Below are 22,791 nucleotides of genomic sequence, written 5' to 3'. Positions count from 1 at the left end.
CGGGAGATAAGAGGTTTTGATATTTAACTCTTAATGGCAAAATAAAAGTCCTCTGATGAGTGCTTATTAAAATGGTGCCACCTGAAATAAACTTATGTTGACATCTCTGTCTAAGACACAGTTTAGAGACTAAGACTAGTACCTTGTAATTTTCTATATCAACCAAAGAAGATTCTACTTGGTTGCACTTTAAGAACCCAAGCCCTGTCTGGTGACACATAAACAAGACAAACACAAAGGATGGAGCTGCTCCCTAGGCCAGCCACATGTCATCAAGTACCTAGTATTCAACCTGGTCACCAGGCAACAGCAAGGCAGAAGATGACACATCAAAAGAGGAAAAACCATTTCTGGAAGAAATGTTACCAGAATTCCCTTCTAGGGTCCATTTCAACCTTCTACACTGAGTGTATCCAATGAAATTTGGAAATAAGAAGTGTACAGCTGTCTGAAACAAATCAAATACAGAAGTGAATGCTGGGTGGGGAGAGGAGGGGAGGGTCACACAAGGGGAAGTGTCTCTTGAGGTGTCAAGGAATTTTTTCCCCACAATACTGAAATTTCAGAATTCTCTACTAGCGCCTAGTGACACCAAACAAAATGTTCTAACAATATTTTTGAAGAAATGTTTGATTTCTGCAAGCACCTGAGCTTTGTAAAGGAAACACAGTGAGAAAAAATTTAGGGCTTAAAAAAAATCTATATGCAACACCAAACCAACCCAAAAACCAAGGTGGCGGGGGGTTGGGGAGGCAGGCAGAGGAAGAAGCAGTCTAGAAGTGGGAAATCAGCCTCTGAGGACCCAATTCTAGAAGGAAAAAGAACAAATATGGATTTTGGCAACTTGCAACCAAAAAGGATTGTCAGAAAGTTCCACAACCAGATACCAAATGTGTTCTGAGACATGGAGGGGAGCACTCAAAAGACCAGCAGCCATGGCAGACAAGTCAGCTGCGTAAACATTTTTTTTCTCCATGATTCTGGCACGCATGGACAAAATCTCATTGGGTGATTTCCATCAATCATACGGGGCAGAAGAGACCAGGCACAGGCATTCCTGCAGTGCTGTCACAGGTCCTCTGTGGTTTTGAGAGAAGAGGAAGGACGGTTTCTTCATTAGGTTACCCTGCAGCATGGGGTTTGGTGCCTCCTCCTGTGCATCCTATCTAAGCCTGTCGTTTTTGTTTGTAAATTCTGAGAAGGCCACATAAGGATTTACCAGGGTTCTTCAGTTCCTTTTAGAAAGTTACTGCTGTTAGTCTGTTCCCTAACTTCTTGGTCTAGTTATCAGCAAAGTAGAAAAAAGCAGCACAGTCTCTACTAAAACAGCAACAATTTTATCTGAACCAGGACGGAGGTCTCTCTTTTTGTGTAAACAGAGTTGGCTATATAATATATATATTTATATTTATATATAATTTTTTCTTATTAATGGAGGGAGGCTGGGAGCTGGAGTTGAGTTTTGGCTATGAGACAAAGGCTGTTGTTTCCCCAGGTCTCAGTCCAAATGCTTGCACACTGGAAAATTCCAAATTAAAAGCCACAGAAAGGGAAAAAGGTTCTGCACACATTATCTCTTTGCACGCACAAAGTACAAGGCGTTTGTTTTAGGATAGTACTTCACGTTCTGCTTTTTGTCCATGAGTCCTCCAAATATGATGAGTTCACCCCTGCCTTGTACCACTGTGTGCAGGCTGGTTTCTGGAGGTCCAACCACAGAACTGCTATTAAATACTTTCCACTTCACGCGGCCCCGTTCCTTAGTATCTTTAATGTCTAGCACGTACATCTGCATGGGCTTGCAGTTCATGCTCTGGTATAGGGGTTTGCCAACATTGAGGGACTGTGGAGGGTGATGGCCCAGGCGGCGGGCAATGGGAGGTAGGGAATGTCCATCACCTTGGGCTGGCCCTGGGCGAGGGATGGGCACTGTTTCTCCACTGCTCAGGTTCTGGCTTCCAGGGGAGCCTGGAGAAGACCCAAGAGGAGGACTTAGTGCTGCAGAGGTCGAGGGGCCTTTGGATGACATCGCTTTGATGGCTTCCAGACTCCGCCGCAGGGCACCAGGAGAGACGGCCCCTGCCAGGGCACTGGCCACATGGGGTGGGGTATGCACACCATTGGTCTGTTCCACAGGGTGTCTCATACTCCCCCCAACTGTCCTGCTGTCCATGCCATCCACATGATTGCTGCTGGAAGTAGGTTTCAGGTCCCAATTCAGATCGATTGACCCTAATCTCAGATCCTTCTGATCTGGTAATGACCCTCTACGCGGGGCCAGAGGAAGTCCCATCTTCAGATCATATCCTTCAGAGGCAGATGGGGTGCCTGGAGAGATGGCCTGCACAGGACTGTCCAAGGAAGTCCCACCGACAGCTGCTGCTCCTGGAGACAAACTCCCACCATTGAGAATGGGAGAGCCGTCTCCTTTGGCAGGGGAGAGGCTCCCTTCCCGAGAACCTGAGGGTGTCTGCCTTTGAGCCCTGGGCCTCAGGGTTCCCCAGCGGCCGTTAACACATGGCACTTCATCCATACTCCTTACTGGAGACTGGGAGCGGTACTCTCTCGTTTCAGGGACCAGGGCTGGAGGAGTGGCACTGATAGGTGATGGGCGAGAGTTCAAACTGGGGCTGAGGGGGGCTCTCCCACTAGGAGCCTGGCTGAAGACCACCACACACTGTCCCACCTAGAAGACAAAGGACTTGTGCTCACAGCTTCTTCTACAATTTAATCATTCAACTCTAAAACATCTCAGCTCCATCATCTGGAATGAGCTACTGTTTTGTACGATACAGAGATAAAATGATCTGTAGACTCTGTGTTCTATGCTGGATGGGTGAGACACGTGAACATGGGTGCTATAGTGTGACATGCACAGTCATTGGCTATAGCCACAGAACAGGGGTGGAGTGAAGGGAGGATCAATTTTTGTTTGAGGGACTCTGGGGAATATTTCATAGACAAAAAGGTGCTTAAACATGGGACTTAGGGTGGGTAGAGCCACTTATGTCTCCCATTTAGTGGTTCATTTATTTATTTGCCCATATATATATAGTCAGTCATGGGGCTTGAACTCTGGGCCTGGGCACTGTCCCTCAGCTCTTTAGCTCAGGCTACTGTTCTACCATTTGAACCACAGTGCCACTTCTGGTTTTTCTGGTAGTTTATTTGAGATAAGAGTTTCATGGACTTTCCTGGCCCAGCTGGCTCTGAACTATGATCCTCAGATCTCAGCTTCCTGAGTAGCTAGGATTACAGGCATAAGCCACCACGCCCGGCTAACATTTACCTCTTTTGTGCACAAATTTTCTTTGAAATTTGCTGAAGTAATTTTGTTTGGGACCTTCCCTGCTGGTGTGTCAGTTCCCCACTTACCCGGCAGGCTGGATGGCACCACAACTCAGGAGCTCCATGATCTTCGTTTTCTACCTTGAGTGGCTGCCAGGCCCAGGGACCTGGGTGCATATGCAACAACCAAGCATCCTTGAACAGCTATAGAAAAAGGAGCAACAACAGGGCTTAGGTGTGATACATGCTACAACATACATACAGAGTTACAGTCTTAAAGCTGTGTTGCCTGGGACTCTTCAGAGGGTTTTCATTCATTCAGTTGTGCCTGCATTACCACTGAGTGTCCTGACATGGAATTGTGCTGGTGACCCTCGAGTCAACTGTGACTAGGCTTCCTGTGTTTGGGGGGCAGAGGAGAATCGCAGGGAGGGGAGAAATAATATCCGTAACTCTACATGAGGCAATTAATTTTTTGGTGGTACTGGGGTCTGAACCTATGTGCTTGCTGAACAGGCACTCTACCACTTGAGTCACACTCCTAGCTCCCTAATTTTCTGAATATTAAACATATCCAGTGTGTACTTTGGTAACTGGTAATCGATTTTTCTGTTCTACTGTCTTCTCCACTTTGAAAAAAGATGATAGCAGTAAACCTTATTGCTTAAAGAGGAAATAGAAAGAATAATGATACAATTATTCAGCTGGGCACCAGTGGCTCACACCTATCATCATAGCTACTTCGGAGGCTGAGATCTGAGGACTGTGCTTTAAAGCCAGCCAGAGCAGAAAAGTCCCTGTGAGACTCTTATCTCCAATTAACCACTCAAAAACTAGAAGTGAAGCTGTGGCTCAAAGTAGTAGAGCGCTAGTCTTGAGCAAAAGAGCTCAGGGACAGCGCCCAGACCCAAGAAAGAAAAGAAAAGAAAAGAGAAAAGAAAGAAGGAAGGAAGGAAGAAAGGAGGGAAGGAAGGAAGGAAGGGAGAAAGAAAAGGAAGAAAGGAAAAGAGAAAGAGAGAGAGAGAAAGAAAGAAAGAAAGAAAGAAAGAAAGAAAGAAAGAAAGAAAGAAAGAAAGAAAGAGAGAGAGAGAGAGAAAAAGAAAGAAAGAGAGAGAGAGAGAGAGACAGACAGACAGACAGACAGACAGACAGACCTATTCAAGGAACAAGTGTCTTTGATTAAAGGCATCTCCTCATACCTAAAAGTAGTACAGAAAAGGACAGCAAATGCAAAGTAGAAAGGCATTCTCTAGGGGATCATGCTGTCACATGAAGAGCTTTCACACTCTCACAATGTAAGACAGGGTAAGCAAGTTTTAAACACTGTAGCACAGGCATGAGAATGTGGCACAAACAATACTCACAGCATTGGGACCGCCACACCCTCCAAGGATTAAGATAGTTGCATCATCTATGACAATCTGAGGAGGGGGAGAAATTTAAACACATAAAACAAAGGCATCTGACTTTCCACACTTTAGTGATACATTAAAAATAAAATATCCAGCTCCCAGAGGAGAGTATTCTAGTTATCATAATCTCTCCTGCTCCACAAGCGATGTCAATTCTGATCTTTTGAACAAATTACTGATGATTTGCCTGAATGGGTACATTCATACTCTTTTGAGTGGATACATTCTTTCTTATTTAATCAATAGTAACAGGAGAGTATCAACCAAAAAAAAAAAAAAATGGAGGATTCTTTTAAGAAATGAAATAGTAAATACTTTGGGGGAGAGGCATAGTAAAAGCCATTATAAATACTATGACCCATCAGAAGGTTAAAAAAAAAAGTAGCAAAAAAGAATGATAAATTATCTTTGCCTTAGTACAAACTGGCATCTTACCTGACTCCCTCCTCCCTCTCCCGTCCTAACTGAAAGATGCTACAGTGTTTGCTGAATAGTTATTTAATTCCCGAGCACCTGAGATTGGCCACCTCGGGGATGAGGACTGGGGCCGGAGATGTTCGGCTTGGACCATGCCCACTGCTCAAGGTCAAGAACCCAGACATCATTGCTCCTGTGAGATAAGGACAGAAAGATGAGGAAGCTGGAACTAAAGGACCACACTGGTGATGGGAGTTCTTATACCTGTGGCTAGCCAGTGAACTTGTACCATTTTCACATACACAGGCTGTCCAGGATGGAAGCAGCTTTGGATAAATTCTCCAGAGTTCAGATGCTTTAGAACCAGAAAGACTAGCTGAATACCAGCTCCACGGCTTCAACAAGAAACATCATTTTCTTCAACTCTGAGTTCCTTATCTCTCACTATCAAACAGAAATACTGCTACTATCTATAGAGCTGGTTTAAGGCCTCCTCTGAGCTGTATCTCACACACTAATAATGAAAGAATAAGTTAACTGGTGCTAGCCAGAAATGGTTATTGGTCACACTATCACCCTTCAAAAACAAAATCCACAAGGAAAAGGGGAAAAAAATTCAAAAGGCAGCTTAAGCACTGTCCAGGGAGTTAAAAGCTTTTTTGATTCTAACTACGAAAAGTAATTTCAGACAGCTAACAAGAGCTGCAGTTTTATCAAGGACCAGGTGCATCTCCAGTTCTCAAGACAGCAGCAGGGTAACCCAGAGTCCCAGAAGGCAGTCTCTACCAGTCACCTCTTTAAGGTCTACTGTTCACACACTGGGCATAGGCATGAGAGCGCCCAAAGTTAAATTCTAGTCCTCTCATCTGGAAGGCAGTGCCTTTCATCTTTCCATACTTCTGAAAATGTGATGTGGAGAGTTTGGTGTTGAAGAGAACAGGCTTAGGTCTGCAATGATTGTACTACTGACAGCTAATCACCTCCAGAGCAAGGGAAAACAAGAACTCCTGCGGCGGCTGCTGCTGAACCAGATAGCCAGGGCTGACTCTGGCAAGTTATGGATAAAGATGGAGAACCTTACGATTCTCTGGCTTTTAACCCATTCTCCCACAACCTATCCCATTTGGAGAGTCTACAATTTCCATCTGTCCTGTCAATGATGCACCTCACTTCTTGGGAGGCAGACTTCTTCAGGCACAGTACAGCAATCAAAATGAAGGCTCCATTCCAACTAGGTCCTACCACACATCCAACAGGAAGCGATTCTACATAACTTGGTCTGTGACTAGAGCACCAAAGAATTGAAAGGTAAGGTAAAATAACTCATTGGGTTAATTAGAATCATGCTCAAAAATACCAGTCCTGACTAGTTCACACTTCTGACCTTTATGCCCGAAAGTATTTACTTACATTTGCCTGGATCCTAAAGAGCCACCAAAGACAATCATTTTATCATCTATCACACAGGAGGAGTGACCAGCCATAGGAGGTGGCCCATGTGTTGTTACAATGCAATTCCACCTAGTATAAACAGACAAGAGGAAGCCCAGAAGTCAGTATCATCTGCCTCTGACTTTACAAGATTAAGGCAAAAAGTGGTTAAGCAGGCATTCATTAAAAATGGCAATCTAAGCCAGGTGCTAGTTGGGCTCATGCCTGTAATTCTAGCTACTCAGGAGGCTGAAATCTGAGGATCACGGTTCAAAGCCAGCATGGGCAGGAAAGTCCATGAAACTCTTATCTCAAATTAGCCACCAATAACCAGAAGTGGCGCTGTGGCTCAAGTGGTAGAGTGCTAGCCTTGAGCTGAAGAGCTGAGGGACAGTGCCCAGGCCCAGAGTTCAAGCGCCAAAACCAACAACAACAACAACAACAACAAAAAGACAACCCAAGACATGGCTGAAAAATAACTGATTCTGTCTTGCAGATGTGGCAAGTAAAGAAAGCAACCAGATCTACACTAATCAGAGGGAGTAAGCTTCTACAACTTCCACACAGTCATTAATTAACTTATTGTTTTTGTTGTAGGGTGTGTGCATATGTGTATGCATAAATGTGCATGCCAGTACTAGGGCTTGAACTCGGGGCCTCAAGCTCTCACTTTTTTACTCATATTTTACTTTTCCACTCATCGCTAGTGTTCTATTGCTTGAGCCACTCCTCCACTTATGGCTTTTTACTGGTTAATTGGAGATAGAGTCTCACAGATTTGTCTGCCTAGGATGTCTCTGAACTGACTGAGATCTTCAGATCTCAGACTTTTGAGTAGCCAGAATTACAGGCAAGAACCACTAGTGGTTGGCTCATTTTCTCTTGGAAGAAGAATAAATCTATCTTTTCTCTATAAAAAAGTGTTTGTAGGGCTGGGAAGGTGGCTCAGTGGTAGAATGCTTGCCTCACATGCATGATGAGGCCCTGGGTTTGACTTCTCAGCACCACATAAGCAGAAAAAGCCATAAGTGGCTCTGTGGTTCAAGTGGTAGATAGCCTTGAGCTGAAGAGCTGAGGGACAGTGTCCAGACCCAGAGTACAGGCCCCATGACAAAGAAAAAAAGAGTTTGTAGGGCTGGGAATGTGGCTTAGTGGTAGAGTGCTTGCCTGCCTAGCATGCATGAAGCCCTGGGTTCGAGTCCTCAGTACCACATAAACAGAAAAAGCCAGAAGTGGCACTGTGGCTCAAGTGGTACAGTGCTAGCCTTGAGCAAAAGAAGTTCAGGGACAGTACTCAGGCCCTAGGTTCAAGCCCTGGAACTGGCAAAAAAAAGGTTTTTAACTTAGGGTCTCTGTGTAAATCCTTTGAAACTGTAAGCAGTTATCTCTGTATAACCTCCCCACAACAAAAAAAGTCCACAGCTATCATCAAATTCTAAAAGAGATTCTAGAGACTAAAAAGATAAAAGACATTGATTTAAAACCTTAAACACAGTGTGATGACATATACCTGCTTCCCTTGGGAGGCTGAGGTAGGAAGACTGTGAGTGCAAGGCTAGCCTGGACTATAGGTGGAGATCCTGCCTTAAAAAAGAAAAAAAGAGGGGCTGGAGGTTTAGCCCAGCGGAAGGGCGCCCGCCTGGCGCGTGCAAGGCCCTGGGTTTGGTCCTCAGCCCTGGGGGGAAAAAAAAAAAAGCTACAAAAAAGAAAAAAGAGTCAGGCAGTGGTGGCTCATGCGTACAATCCCAGCTACTCAAGAGGCTGAGATCTGAGGAGTACAGTTCAAAGGCTGCTGGGGCAGGAAAGTCTTTGAGACTCTTATTTCCTATTAACCACCAGAAAACAGAGAAAACCGAAGTGAATCTGTGGCTCAACATAGTATAGTGCTAGCCCTGACTAAGCACTAAAACTCAGGAATAGCCCTGAGTTCCAGCCCTAGGACTGGCAAAAGAAAAAAGTAAAAAAAATCTCCCCACAACCCAGATTTAAAGGAGCGTATCATTGCAACTTACCAGTTTTTAGATGGAGAATAAGTGTGTATTTCATCAAAAAATCTCTCTGGTTGATGTAAGGGATAAGGGCTTGGCCTCGTCCAGCCTCCAAAGAGCACTAGCAAGTCCTTGTACACCACGAGGGTGGCTCCAGCTTTGGGAGAAGGATAGGACCCTGGAAGAAATCAATAATAATTGGATTAGGATTCAGGACTTCACAACAATACAATACAAGGCCATCTACTATTCATCTTCCACTTGAAGAAAGATAAAATAGGATACAATCTATAAAACACAGGGGATAGGCAGAGACAAAGCAGCATTTGCAGGTCTGAGAGGAAATCATCACTGATTTATATATGTTTATAATTAACACAAAGAAACCTGAGTTAAAATTGCTTAGCTTCTCTCAGCTTTAATTTGCTCACCTGAAGTCAGAGATGAAGGTTCCTATCCCATAAAGCTGTATGGATTATTAAATATAACAGTTTCCAACTTACCTTGGTTGGTTCTTGATATGGTTTAACTAAGGTGTCCTTCAAAGGTTAATATGCTGGGGGCTTGAGTGGGAAGTAGCTGGATCATGAGGGCCCTGACTTAATGCATTAATCCACTAATGGGGAAGGGATGGAAACCTTCAGAGATGGGAACTGGTGGGAGGAAGTAGGTGACTGGGGGTATGTCCTGGGGACTATTTCTTGTTCTCTGCTTCCTGACTGGCATGAGACAAGTACCTTTTGCCATATACTCCCATAGTCACAATGTCCCAAGACTTCTCAGGCCTAAAGTGACAGGACCAAGGGATATTAGACTGAAACTATGAGCCAAAGCAAACCTTTCTTCCTATTGTTTTCTTTCATGCATTTGTAACAACAACAAAAGGACAGAAAACTTTTGTCTCCTCCAGGGGAAATTCCCTAATTAAGATGTTACTGTCATTCTGAAATACCTTAATTTTGGAAATAATAAACAAAGCTTCAAGTCCCTACTCCCTACTTGGACTCACAAATGCTATGATAGAAAAAAAAAAATAACAGATTTCAGAACAGTGACTTAAACCTTCCACACTAAAGTGTGGATTTAGATCTGTGATGCTGGCAATCAGGCATGTAAAGGAAGCAGCAGACCAAGGATCTCCCAAAGCTACCAACCATGAAAACAAACCAAATGACCATTTGTAATGTGTGCTGGACAATCAGCATACTTTAAAAAAAATTTTATTTATGTGGTTCTGAGAAATTGAACTCAGGGACTTGTGCATGCACTCTACTACTAAACCACATTCCCAGCCAATCAGCATAAAAATTGTAAATAGTATTTTAAAATCATTTTCAGTGATTGCCTTTCTAGAGGTTAATATAACTGGACAAATGAAAATGAAAGATACCCCAATTATTAAAAATCACAATTATGTGCCTTGCTGGACACTGGCGGCTCATGTGTGGAATCCTAGCTATTCAGGAGGCTGAGTTCTGAGGATCATTCTTATTTCCAATTAACTAGCAATGATCTAAAAGTAGAATCATGGCTCCAGTGGTAGAGTACCAGCCTTGAGAAAACAAACAAAAAACAACAAAGAGCTCAAGGGTCCTGAGTTCAAGTTCCAGTACTGGAGCACACACACAAAAATTATGTAGGCCAGGGCTGGGAAGGTGACTCAGTGGTAGAGCGCTTGCCTTGCATGCATGAGGCCCTGGGTTCAATTCCTCAGCACTACATAAGCTAAAAGAAAAAAGCCGGAAGTGGTGTTGTGGCTCAAGTGGTAGAGCGCTAGCCTTGAGCTTAAGAGCTGAGGCACTGACTAAACCTTCCAAAAGATGACACTTGCTTCCTGTGATGGGAGAAAAGCTAAGTCAATTTTTAAAAATATGAAATACAAATTCTTTTCCTGTCACTTCATCTGATGAAGGCGTTTTTTGTTGTTGTTGGTCGTGGGGCCTGAACTCTGGGGCTGGGCACTGTCCTTCATCTCTTCAGTTCAAGGCTAGCGCTCTACCACTTGAGCCACAGCACCACTTCCAGCCTTTTCTGCTATGTGGTACTGAGGAATCAAACCCAGGGCCTCAAGCACACGAGGCAAGCACTCTACCACTGAGCTACCCTCCCAGTCCCTGATGAAAGCTTTTTAAGTCCATGTATAGTACAGATCCTTAATTTCTTATTTGAAATTCCAAAATCCTCAGAGTTCAGAAAAACTATTAATACAACAAAATTCAGTGGTAAAAAGCCTTATACAAAATGATGAGGCTATATAGAATCTTTACTGAATCAGCTTTGAGTAAATATTCATAGGTACTGATTCAGAAGTATTAGGTTTGCTTCTAAGGTAGTGCCCCAGATTCTACCACAGACATTACAAAGGTAGATACACATTGTATTACATTCTAAAATCAGAAAAATTCTCAATTTCAGAACACAGTAACTATATAGACTCTTGCAGCTAGCTAGGCATGATAGCATAAATGTAATCCCTGCAATTAAGAGGTTGAGACAAAAGGACAGGGAGTTTGAGGCCAGTCTAGGCTACATACCAAGTTACAGGCCAACCCTACCTAGTAAAACCCTGCCTTAATACACATACATACATATATACATGCATGCACGCACATGTGCGTGAGAGCACACATGCACGCGTGTGCATGCACGCACGCGCGCACACACACACACACACGCATGCACGCACGCACGCTTACCTGGGATCAGATCCCAGCCCTGCTTTTAAAGTGGCTGTGAAATTCAAGTCAATACCAGATCTTGCTCTGCCTCAGTTTCCTGATTCATAAACAAGCTATGAGAATTAAATGTGTTACATCATACAATGCATGCAGTAGGATACTATTGTTATTGAGAAGGTAAACTAATACACAAGTTCATGCCAGGCCAATTCGCCACAGTCAAGTGGGAATACTGCTGTTTGAATATGACAAAGCTCATAAGAACAGACTGAACCAGAAGTCACCAGTGTCAATAGTTAACACCTGAAATCCTAGCTTCTCAGGAGATTGTGAGCTAAGGATTGCGATTCAAAGCAAGCCCAAGCAGGAAAGACCATCAGACTCTTCTCTCCAATTAACCACCAAAAAGAGCTGGAAGTAGGGGTATGGCTCACATAGTAGAGCACCAATGTTCAGCAAAAAAGCCAAGCAAGAGCATAGAGGCCCTGAGTTCAAGCCCCAGTACCAGCACACACACAAAGATTAGATCAAAATGTAGAAGCATGTATCACTGTGGTTGGTAATTGTGTACATACAACTTTGTGACTGTAGCCATCTGAAATGTCATGATGGGCAATATAAGTCTTTTGATGAGATGGCCCAAAGATGTACTTTGTACATGCAGCCATCCAAAGACCTCAGCTCTCAAGAAAATTTTCATTTCATAAATGTTTATGTGCAAGTAAATATCTTCTTTTTTTTTTTTTTTTTTTTTTTTTTGGGTCCGGTCATGAGGCCTGAACTCTGGGCCTGGGCACTGTCCCTCAGCTCTTCAGCTCAAGGCTAGCGCTCTACCTCTTGAGCCACAGCGTCACTTCCGGCTTTTTTCTTTTTGCTTATGTGATGCTGAGGAATTGAACCCAGGGCCTCAGGCATGCAAGGCAAGCGCTCTACCACTGAGCCACCTTCCCAGCCCCGTAAATATCTTCTTTTACAGAAGACATTTCTATGCTTTTACAGACATGTACAATAATGCTTACACTGAAAAGCAACACCGTTTTGACTATTGTGTCAAAAGCCAGGGACTTGGTGAGCCACTGATGCCCAGGACAAACAATGTAGAAATTTTAGAAGGTGAGAGTCCTTCCTACTCCCTGGAAAATGGCTATGTTCACTGCTTTCAAAAAAGTACCATCTCAAAGAAAACTAGAGGGCATGGTGGCACACACTTGTAATCCCTTAACTACTCAGGGTATGAACTTATGAGGACTTCAGTTCACGACCAACTAGCCAATGGAAAAGCACAAGACCCTACCTATCAAAAACAAACTAGGCTGGACACCAATGGCTCTTGCGTGTAATCTATTTACTCAGGAGTCTGAGAGTTGAGGATTATGGTAAGTCAGATGGGCAGGAAAGTCTGTGAGACTCTCATCTCCAAATTACTGCCCCCTTTAAAAAAAAAAAAAAAAAAAAGCTGGGGCCAGGTGCCAGTGGCTCATGCCTGTAATCCTAGCTACTGAGAAGGCTGAGGATCACAGTTCAAAGCCAGCCCAAGCAGGAATGTCCACGAGACTCTTATCTCCAATAAACCACCAGAAAACTGGAAGTGGCACTGTGGCTCAAGTGGTAGAGTACTCGCCTTGAACTGAAGAGCTGAAGGACAGTGCCCAGGCCCAGAGTTCAAGCCTCACAACCACCACCACCACCACCACCACCACCACCACCACCACCAACAACAACAACAACAACAACAACAAACCATGGTCTAACTGCCTTTAAACTATGAGTGAAAGAATTTTTCCCTGAATACTTTCCATTTATTTTATGTTACAGTAATAATGTCAAAAGGGACAGTAAAGAATTCAGAATGGCACCCATGCTGGGATGCAGCTCAGTGGCAGGGTCCTGGCCTAATGTGGGTAGGATGAAGGCACTGGTATGCAGCTCAAGAAGAAGCATACACTATCTTCACATGCAAGACACCTGTTCCTCCAGACAAAACTGGCCTGCAAGGCCAACTAAGACCAGATAGATCAGGTTAACACTGCCTCACATTTTCACTGTGTGTGTGTGGTTTTTGATAGGAGCCTCTAGCTGAATGGTTTTACTAACAGGAACAAAGCTGGGTTGTAGAAAGCCCTGACCAAGTCTTTGGCTTTTGAGCTGTCATCATGACAGTGTATTAAGCACCATTCTGCCAGTCCAGAATAGTTTGGAAAGGTGCCTTCCCAGAATACCACATTAGCAAGAGAGTCAGCTGACCTAGAGGGCACATAGAGGATAGCACTAATACTTTTAATAGTCTCCTTAAAAACAAACAAACAAACAAACAAAAACTGAGTTCTAGTGGCTTACATGTACCTGTAATACTAGCTACTCAGGAGGCTGAGATCTGAGGATCAAGATTGGAAGCCAGCCCAGGCAGGAAAGTCCATGAGACTATTAGTCACCAAAAAAGCCAAAAGTGGAGCTCCAAAAGTGGAGCTGTGACTCAAGTGGAAGATCATTAGCCTTGAGCACAAAAAGCTCAGGGACAGCACCCAGGCCCCTGAGTTCAAGCCCCAAGACCAATGAAACAACAACAACAACCACCACAACAACAACATAAAAAACTCCTAAGTTACAATTTAAAGTGCTTTGATTTTACAGGTAATACTTTTGTAACAGGAAGAAATAAAGTCATGTTTGAGGAGAGATGAAACAAAAGGAAAAGTAAGAAAAACACTCCAAACTTCATAAGCATAGTCTGTCTTTATTACAAACACCTTGAAGATCATTCAGAAAACAATCTCCAAAATAGACAGTCCTCCAAAATAGACGGTCCAAGGACCACAGGGGTTTTATGGGGGACAGGTATCCATTTCTCTTTAGGCAGTAAGAATATTTCCAATTTAATATCAATGTGGTAGATAATAGCTATAATAAACATTTATATATTTACACACAAAGATATGCTTTAGAAAAAAAAAAAAGTAGAGATGGGCACTGGTGGCCCACACCTGTAATCCTAGCTACTGAGGAGGCTGAGATTTGAGGATCATGGTTTAAGGCCAGTCTGGGCAAGAAAGTCTGTGAAGTCTGTGAGACTCTTGTCTCCAATTTACCACCAGAAAACTGGAAGTGGTGCTGTGGCTCAAAGTGGTAGAGAATCCAAGTCTTGAGCAAAAAGAGCTCAAGGACAGTGCCCAGGCCCCTAGTTCAAGACTCATGACTAATTAAAAAGAAAAAAAGAAACAAAAGCATCTCAGGGAGGAGTAATGGCTCATGCCTATAATCCTAGCTACTCAGGAGACTGAGATGTGAGGATGGCAGTTCAAAGTCAGCCAGATTCTAGCTAATCAGAACAGGCCCTGGATGCACCATGATAAATCCAAACATTTTTTAGGGTATTTCCTTCTCCCCACTCCATTTTTCTGGGGGAAGGGAAAGGGTTCCTTTTTTCTATTTTATTCCTCTTGCAACAAGACTAGACAAGTTATTGATTGACAAAAACCCACTGATGTTATTATACACAGCTTGTCTGGGACATGTGGCTTCCAGGGGACACATTTTATAATTACAACTATACTCATACCTTTAAAACCATCTTCCCAGTCATTTACAGACTAGTCATACAACAGAACTCTTGTAATGGCCATGAGAAACTTTTAAATCTTGCGTAACGATGTCACAGGCATGAACAAAAAAGAAATTCTCTGTTGGCATTGTTCAGTGCCAGTAAACAATCGACATAAAAGATCACTTGATGAAAAGAGCAGCACTTATCAGCTAAAAATTAACAGCATGAACACCAGTAATAGTTCCTTGGTAGCATTTGAAGTAGTCTTTGATTCCATTTCTAGGAAGGAGAGAAGGTCCAGAATCTTCTGTTTAATCTGATAACTTGTTAATTGCAGTTCTAATGGGTGAGGTGCCTTTCAAGTGACTCTATTTGGAAGTGAAAACAATGCTGTTAGTCATAAAGTTTCTGGCCTGGTGTTGAAACAGGAAAGTCCTAGTGAGCCAGGGGAGAGAGCCAAACTGAAATATGGCAGAATTGTGTTTATGTTCTCCCTTGGAAGGCCAAAGGTTCCTCCAGATCTGTGCAAGACTTCCCACTCTTCTCTCCAACAGGATAGAGAATGGTGTACAATTCCTTGACTGGGAAGGCCAGAGAAACTAGATTTTTCTAGAAAAGTCATGTATTCTTGAAAACCCAGGATCTGAACTTTATAAATAACAGGAAGGATTTCTGCTTTTCCTAGGGGAATGTACTGGCTCTGTTCTCCTTCATGTCCCCAAACCAGCACAGGTCCAGGACAGAGGGAAAAGGAAACAAGAAAAAACCACCACCTCGTAAAGGTTAACCAGGAATAAGACCATGGGTCAAGGATAACAAACACAACAAAGAAGTTAACAAAGCACTGATAGATACAACCACATGGATGAATTTCAAATACATTTGGTAAGAAAGAAGTTGCTACAAATGTCCACTTACAGGAAGTTCAAGAACAGACACTGGAATATTGTGGAAATCTGAATCTAATTATTTCTGTATGGATGGTATTTACAAGAAAGGAACATGGGAACTTTTTAGAGGTGATGAAGTTCTGTGTGCCTAGGTGATCATCACATGGCTACTATGACTGGAGGAACACAGTCTGGTTGCTGTTCTTGGTTTATAATTCCTTGATTAGGAAGACACAGAAACTAGATTTTTCTCCTACATGGTGGGTCATAAGAACCTTTTTGTTTTAGACTTTTTTTTTTGGTCGGTTGTGGTGCTTGAAATCTGGGCTTGGGTGCTGTCCCTGTTCTCTTCAGCTCAAGGCGAGCATTCTACCACTTGAGCCACAGTACCACTTCCGGCTTTTTCTAGTGGTTTATTGGAGATAAGAGTCTCATGGATTTTCTTGCCTGGGCTGGCTTTGAACCGCGATGCTCAGATCTCAGCCTCCTGAGTAGCTAGGATCACAGGCATGAGCCACTGGCACCCAACTATCTGACCTTTATGTCTAATAGTAGATAATAAGATTCTCATTGTGTGTGTCTGTGTGTGTACACACGCATATGCCAAGGCCTCATACATTCACTTGGCGTGCTTGGATAATTGGCAATCTACCACTTGATTCACATCACCAGTCCAAATTTTTCTTTTAAAGGGGTCTTGCCCTGTTCCTGCGAGATAGGAATGCCACCACACAGAGAATAATAAGAATCTATAGATAGATCTAGCGGGGTTTCCCTATGCAGCCTATTAGCTTAGCTACACAACAAACTCTCCATAAAAGCTCTAAAAGCAGAGTTCTGGAGAGTCTGGATATCTAATGGTACAGACGGAGATCCCTGCAGGGTCTCTGCCCACATATGCATCTCTTCATCTATATGCTTTATAATAAGCTGCTACAGGTGTTGGGATTTTTGTTTTTGTTGGTTGTGGGGCTTCAACTTGAGGCCTAGGTGCTGTCCTTGAGCTCTTTTGCTCAAGGTCAGCACTCTACCACTTGAACCACAGAGTCACTTCGTTGTTTTTTTTTTTTTTAGTAGTTAATTGGAGATGAGAGTCTCACGGGGATTCTTCTGCCTGGGCTGGCTTCGAACCAAGATCCTCAATCCCAGCTTGCTGAGTAGCTAGGATTACAGGCATGAGCCACTGGCACCCAGCACTACATGTTTTCTTCTGTTTTGTGAGCCACTTGAACCTGAAAAGGGGGCTATGGAAGCCCCAGTTCACAGCTTGTCAGTTAGAAGCACAGGGGCTTGAGATTAGTATCTGAAGCAGGGACAGGCTTGCAACCTATCCCTGAACCTGTGGGCCCTGACAACTGTCCCCATTCAGAAGGTATCAGAACTGACTTGAATTACAGGCTACCTAGTGTGACCCTAGCTGCAGAACTGACTCCTGCTTGCTACTGAGGAGAAATCCCTATACCTTTTAAGGACACTGAAGTGACCTATGCTGCCCAGTAGTATGAGAGTAGAAGAAAACTTTATCTTTCCTACACACAGCCGTATACATCCATTAGAAAACCTGCAAGAGTTGTACATTTTACTGAACGTACAATTTTATGAAGTACAATACTGTTGGGGAAGATAACTTATCAAAGCTAGTAAACTATAAGCTGTGCTCCCATGTTACCACATAGCATGGAGTACTTTATCTAGGAAACAACGAAACTCATAGAATTTAAATTCCTGGGCTGGGAAGATGGCTCAGTGGTAGAGCGCTTGCCTTGCATGCCTGAGGCCCTGGGTTCGATTCCCCAGCACCACATAAGCAAAAAAGAAAAAAAAAAAGTCAGAAGTGGCGCTGTGACTCAAGTGGTAGAGTGCTAGCCTTGAGCTGAAGAGCTGAGGGACAGCACCCAGGCCCAGAGTTCAGGCCCCATGACTGGACCCAAAAACAAAAAACAAAACAAAACAAAAACCTGAAGTCTTGAATTCAAGTCCCAGGACTGGCACAATAAAAAATTAAATTTCTGGGGCTGGGAAGGTGGCTCAGTGGTAGAGCGCTTGCCTTGCATGCCTGAGGCCCTGGGTTTGATTCCCCAGCACCACATAAGCAAAAAGAAAAAAAGCCGGAAGTGGCGCTGTAGCTCAAGTGGTAGAGTGCTAGCCTTGAGCTGAAGAGCTGAGGGACAGCGCCCAGGCCCAGAGTTCAGGCCCCACGACCGGACCCAATAAATAAATAAATAAATAAATAAATAAATAAATAAATAAATAAATAAATAAATAAATAAATAAATTTCTTCACCTGCCTACCAAGCATGAGGCCCTGAGTTCAAACTCCAGTACAGCATTCCCCAGAAATCTTTCCTATTATAAGAATAAGAAGAACCTATTCCTCAACAACAAAAAAATTGCAACTACTCTATATCTTATATATATAAACAGAATTACAAGTTATATTTTAAGATTAGGCAATTGGATTAAAATGGGATAGAGTCAAAGCCAAGTTAAACACAAAATCACAACCAGAAAGAATTATGGAATAGAGGACATTATCAAGGGCACTCCTTATCTGAAAAGAAGAATCAAAGCATTGTTTAAGAGTTCATGGTAAAGGCATGGATCAGCTATACAGTGAGTGTATACCTAGTGAATGTGAATACCAGTACTGAAAAAGGAGGGGAGGGGAGAAGAGGAAAGAGTTCATCTCTGAAATAAAGGATGAGAGAAAGCTAGCTTTTGAGCTTTTTAGAAAGGACAAAGTAGCCTCCTAAGGCAGGTGCTACTGGTTTACACCTGTAATCCTAGGTATTCAGGAGGCTGAGATCTGAGGATCATGGCTTGAAATCAGCCTAGGCAGGAAAATCTGTGAGCCTCTTATCTGCAATTAACCACTGAAAAACTGGAAATGGAGCTGTGATTCAAGTGGCAGAGTGCTAACCTTGCATACAAAAGCTCAGGGACAGTGCTCAGCCCCCGAGTTCAAGCCCCAGGACTGGAACAAAAACAAGTAGCCTCCTAGAATTCAAGTTGATACCTGTAAGTCAATAAATGACCTATCAGCATCTGCCAGAACATCCTGTAGATTCTTTACAAAACCCCTCGAAGGGACAAGAGCTAGAAAGCCTGAGAAACTGGCCTGATACTAATTATAAACAACTAAGAATAAACAATTACAAGATGACCCAGCAGGAGTTGATCCCTAGTATTGCTAATTGTACTAGAATCTAATAGGGTCATTTAGGGGAACCATTAGAAAACTCAGGGATAAAGTTGTTTGTTTTCTCCTTTTATGATTAGCTGCCACAATTTCACTTAGGACATAAAGTCAACAGATATAGATAGTGTTGGAGATATGCAGAGATAAGGCATCATGGAAAAGAAAGTATATTATGGTAATAAAAAAAACTACAGTTACAAAGTAGTAACATGACCTGATAATGAACAGAAACAGTACTGGATGATTTGAGAGGTTTACTGCAGAGAACTTGTGAGCATCCAAAGACTGCTTGTCAAGAAGGTAGGCAGTCAGGGTCACAGTGTATAGATCTGAAAGCTAAGAAGTCCAAGGAAAGTTACTGCTTATTCTCAAAGACACAATGGGCTTCTTCCTCAAGATATTGTTTTGACAGTTATAAGATAGGCTCATGAGTTTGAGCCAATGACTGAAAGTCAAATGATGCTGTATTTTCAACTGGAAAAGTGTTAAGGATAGGTATTAATGTTATATGGGAATGTTATACAGGAATCTGATCAGCGACATACAGAGAAGCCACACTTTAAGAGGTTGAATTGGGAGTCTTTATTAAAATGCCAGCAATTGCAAGTCCCAAAGACTTGCAGCCCCGAATGAAGCTAGTACAAGGTTTACATAGGCCAAAAACACATATGGTGTGAGGAATTAAACCTACAAAACAGTTTTCTATAAGTAAAGCAAATCAAGTGAGGAACTAATGAAAATGTTATACATAAGTAAAGCAAACCAAATGTGGATACTTACACGTAATAAATTAACACATTTGTAGTTAATACATTTGATAGTGAAGAAAAAAATCCAAGCTGGGCACTAGTAGCTCATGCCTATAATCTTAGCTACTCAAGAGAGTTGTGATATGAGAATCAAGGTTTGGGGCCAGCCTGGGTACATAAAGCCAAGAGATGCTAATCTCCAAACAACCACAATAAAGCTGAAAATGGAGCTGTGGCTAAAGCATCAGCCATGAGGGAAAGGCTAGATATTAGCTTGAGGCACTAGAGTTCAAACCAAGAAGGAAGGCAAGAAGGGAAAAGAGGGAGAGGGGAAAGGAATTAAGCACATTCACTTTCACCTTCCTTTTTGGGAGGTAGGTTTTCACAAAATTAATAACACTCAGCAGATCACAAAATGATTTAAACACAACTAACAACACAAGTCTGGGTACTTCTCCACATCAACCGAGTTGCATAATGAATGTGTAGAAATTTTTTTTCTGAATCTTTGACTGTGCTTGGTCAAAACACTGTAACAAATCCATGAATAAGGTCAGTATATCATATCAATATTGGTTTATTAATTTTCACTGTATACTATACTAACTCAAAATGTCAATGATAGAAAAAATGATAAGGAATATATGGTAATTATAAAAATCTATTTGAGCCGGGTGCCAGTGGTTCATGCCTGTAAACCTAGCTACTCAGGAGGCTGAGATCTGAGGATCATGGTTCAAAGAGAGCCCAGTCAGAAAAGTCTCCATGAAACTCTTATCTCCAATTAACCAATGAAAAACTGGAAGTGGCTCTATGGCTCAAGTGGTAAAGCGCTAGTCTTGAACACAAAGAAGCTCAGGGACAGTGCCAGGTCCTGAGTTCAAGGCCCATAACTGACAAAAATAAATTTAAAAAAATCTATTTGAAGGCAGGGTGCCACTGGCTCACACCTGTAATCCCAGCTACTCAAGAGGCTGATATTTGAGGATCACGGTTCAAAGCCAGCCAGGCAGGAAACTCCATGAGACTTTTATCTCCACCAGAAAACCGGAAATGGTGTGGCTCAAGTGGTAGAGTGCTCACCTTGAGCTGAAGAGCTGAGGGACAGCATCCAGGCCCAGAGTTCAAGCCCCATGACCAACCAAAAAAAAAAAAATCTATTTGAACTGGGCACAGGTAGCTAGTTCAGGAGGCTGAAATCTGAAGATAACAGTTCAAAGCTAGCCTGGGCAGAAAAGTCCATGAGATTGATCTCCAATTAAACACCAAAAAGTTCTGGAAGCAGAACTGTGGCTCAAGGGATAAAACGCTAGCCTTGAGAACAAAAGCTCAGACCCTGGGTTTAAGCCTGAGGATGAGTGCAAACACGTGCACTACACACACACACACACACACACACACACACACACACACACACACACACACACACACACACACACACACACATACACACAGTGACACACACACACAATGTTTATTTGAAAAATTAAAAACCTGGTGGGCTGGGAAGTTGGCTCAATGGTAGAGCGCTTGCCTTGCATGCCTGAGGCCATGGGTTCAATTCCTCAGCATCACATAAGCAAAAAGAAAAAAGCCAGAAGTGGTGCTGTGCCTCAAGTGGTAGAGCGCTAGCCTTGAGCTGAAGAGCTGAGGGACAGCGCCCAGGCTCAGAGTTCAGGCCCCATGACCAAAAAAAAAAACCAAAACAAAACTGGTAATGCGTTAGAACGTATAGGCACAGGCAGGAACTTCCTGAATAGAGTCCCAGGGACACAAGAGATAGGAGAGACTCGACAAATGGAACTACATTAAAATAAGAAGTTTCTGCACAACTAAAGACATAGCTACTAAACTAGAAAGACAGCCAACCTATTGGGAAAAGATCTTTATCACCAATGTATCAGACAAAGGGCTAATATCCAATATATACGGGGAACTTCAAGGAACTAACCTTTCCCAAACTTAATAAATCAATCATTAAATGGGCAAGGGAGCTAAGAAGAAACATCTCAGAAGAAGAAGAATGACAAAGAAGCAAATGAGAAAATGTTCATTATCCTTGGTTGTAAAAGAAAGGCAAGTCAAAACAACCCTGAGATACCATCTTAACACAGTTCGACTGGCTAATATTCTAAATTTGGATAATAAATGCTAGTGGTGATGTGGAGAAAAAGAACCCTACTGTACTGCTGGGAGGAATGTAAACTAATACAACCTCTCTAGAAAGCAGTCTGGAGGGTCCTCAAAAAACTAAAAACATAAGCTGGGCGCCGGTGGCTCACACTTGTAATCCTAGCTACTCAGGAGGCTGAGATCTGAGGAGCGAGGTTCAAAGCCAGCCTGGGCAGTAAAGTCCGTGAGGTTCTTATCTCCAATAAACCACTAGAAAACTGGAAGTGGCGCTGTAGCTCAAATGGTAGAGCACTAGCCTTGAGCTAAAGAGCGCAGGGACAGCGCCCAGGCCAAGACTTCAAGCCCCGCGACCGACACCGCCCCCCCCACCAAAAAAAACTAAACATAAACCTTCCCTATGACCTAGCCATACCACTCCTAGTCATCTACCCTGAGTATCATGAACCAGGATATGACAAGGACACCTGTACATCCATGTTCATTGCTGCACTATTCACAATATCCAAGATATGAAAACAACTCAGATGCCCCATGATAGATGAATGAATCCAAAAACCATGATACCAATATACTGGTATTTACACAGCTATTAGAAAGAATAATGTCAAGCCAGGCACTGGTGGCTCACACCTATTATCTATCCTAGCTACTCAGGAGGCTGAGATCTGAGGATTGAGGTTCAAAGGCAGCCTAGGCAGGAAAGTCCATGAGACTCGTATCTCTAAGAAACCACTCAGAAGGAAAGAAAGAAAGGAAGAAAGAAAGAAAAAAAAAGAAAGAAGGAAAAAAAGAAAGAGGAAAGAAGGAAGGAAGATGGATATCATTCACAGGGGAATGGATGAAACTAGAATAAATCATGTTGAGGGAGGGAGGTAAACCAAGATTAGAGACAAACAGTGCATGTTCTCCTGATATACAGAAGTTAGATTTAAAACCCAATGGGATATGACAAATTATACAGGATTATATATGCCCATATACAGCGAGACCAAAAGAATATATAGTCTTAGAAGAAAATCACCAAGTTGTAATACCCAATCGCCTCTTCATACACACATACACATA

At 42.8% G+C, this 22,791-nt stretch overlaps 1 protein-coding gene across 1 annotated transcript in view; it reads right to left on the bottom strand.

Annotated features, from left to right (window-relative positions):
• Positions 1-947: 947 nt before the first annotated feature.
• Positions 948-22,791, bottom strand: part of LOC138814805 (F-box only protein 42-like) — a 48,374-nt gene continuing 26,530 nt past the window's right edge. The window contains exons 4-9 of the mRNA XM_070003872.1: positions 8,561-8,714; positions 6,528-6,638; positions 5,214-5,310; positions 4,653-4,709; positions 3,376-3,492; positions 948-2,686 (exon numbers count right to left, since the gene is read on the bottom strand). Coding sequence (XP_069859973.1) covers positions 1,571-2,686; positions 3,376-3,492; positions 4,653-4,709; positions 5,214-5,310; positions 6,528-6,638; positions 8,561-8,714 — 1,652 coding nt within the window. The 3' untranslated portion in view covers positions 948-1,570. The remainder of the gene's footprint in view (positions 2,687-3,375; positions 3,493-4,652; positions 4,710-5,213; positions 5,311-6,527; positions 6,639-8,560; positions 8,715-22,791) is intronic.

The sequence above is a fragment of the Dipodomys merriami genome, unplaced genomic scaffold (genome assembly GCF_024711535.1).
Source record: "Dipodomys merriami isolate MVZ:Mamm:240054 unplaced genomic scaffold, mDipMer1.0.p SCAF_613, whole genome shotgun sequence".
Taxonomy (NCBI): Eukaryota; Metazoa; Chordata; class Mammalia; order Rodentia; family Heteromyidae; genus Dipodomys; species Dipodomys merriami.
The sequence above is the reverse complement of the archived record's forward strand: the minus strand, read 5'-3'. Positions and strand labels throughout refer to the sequence as shown.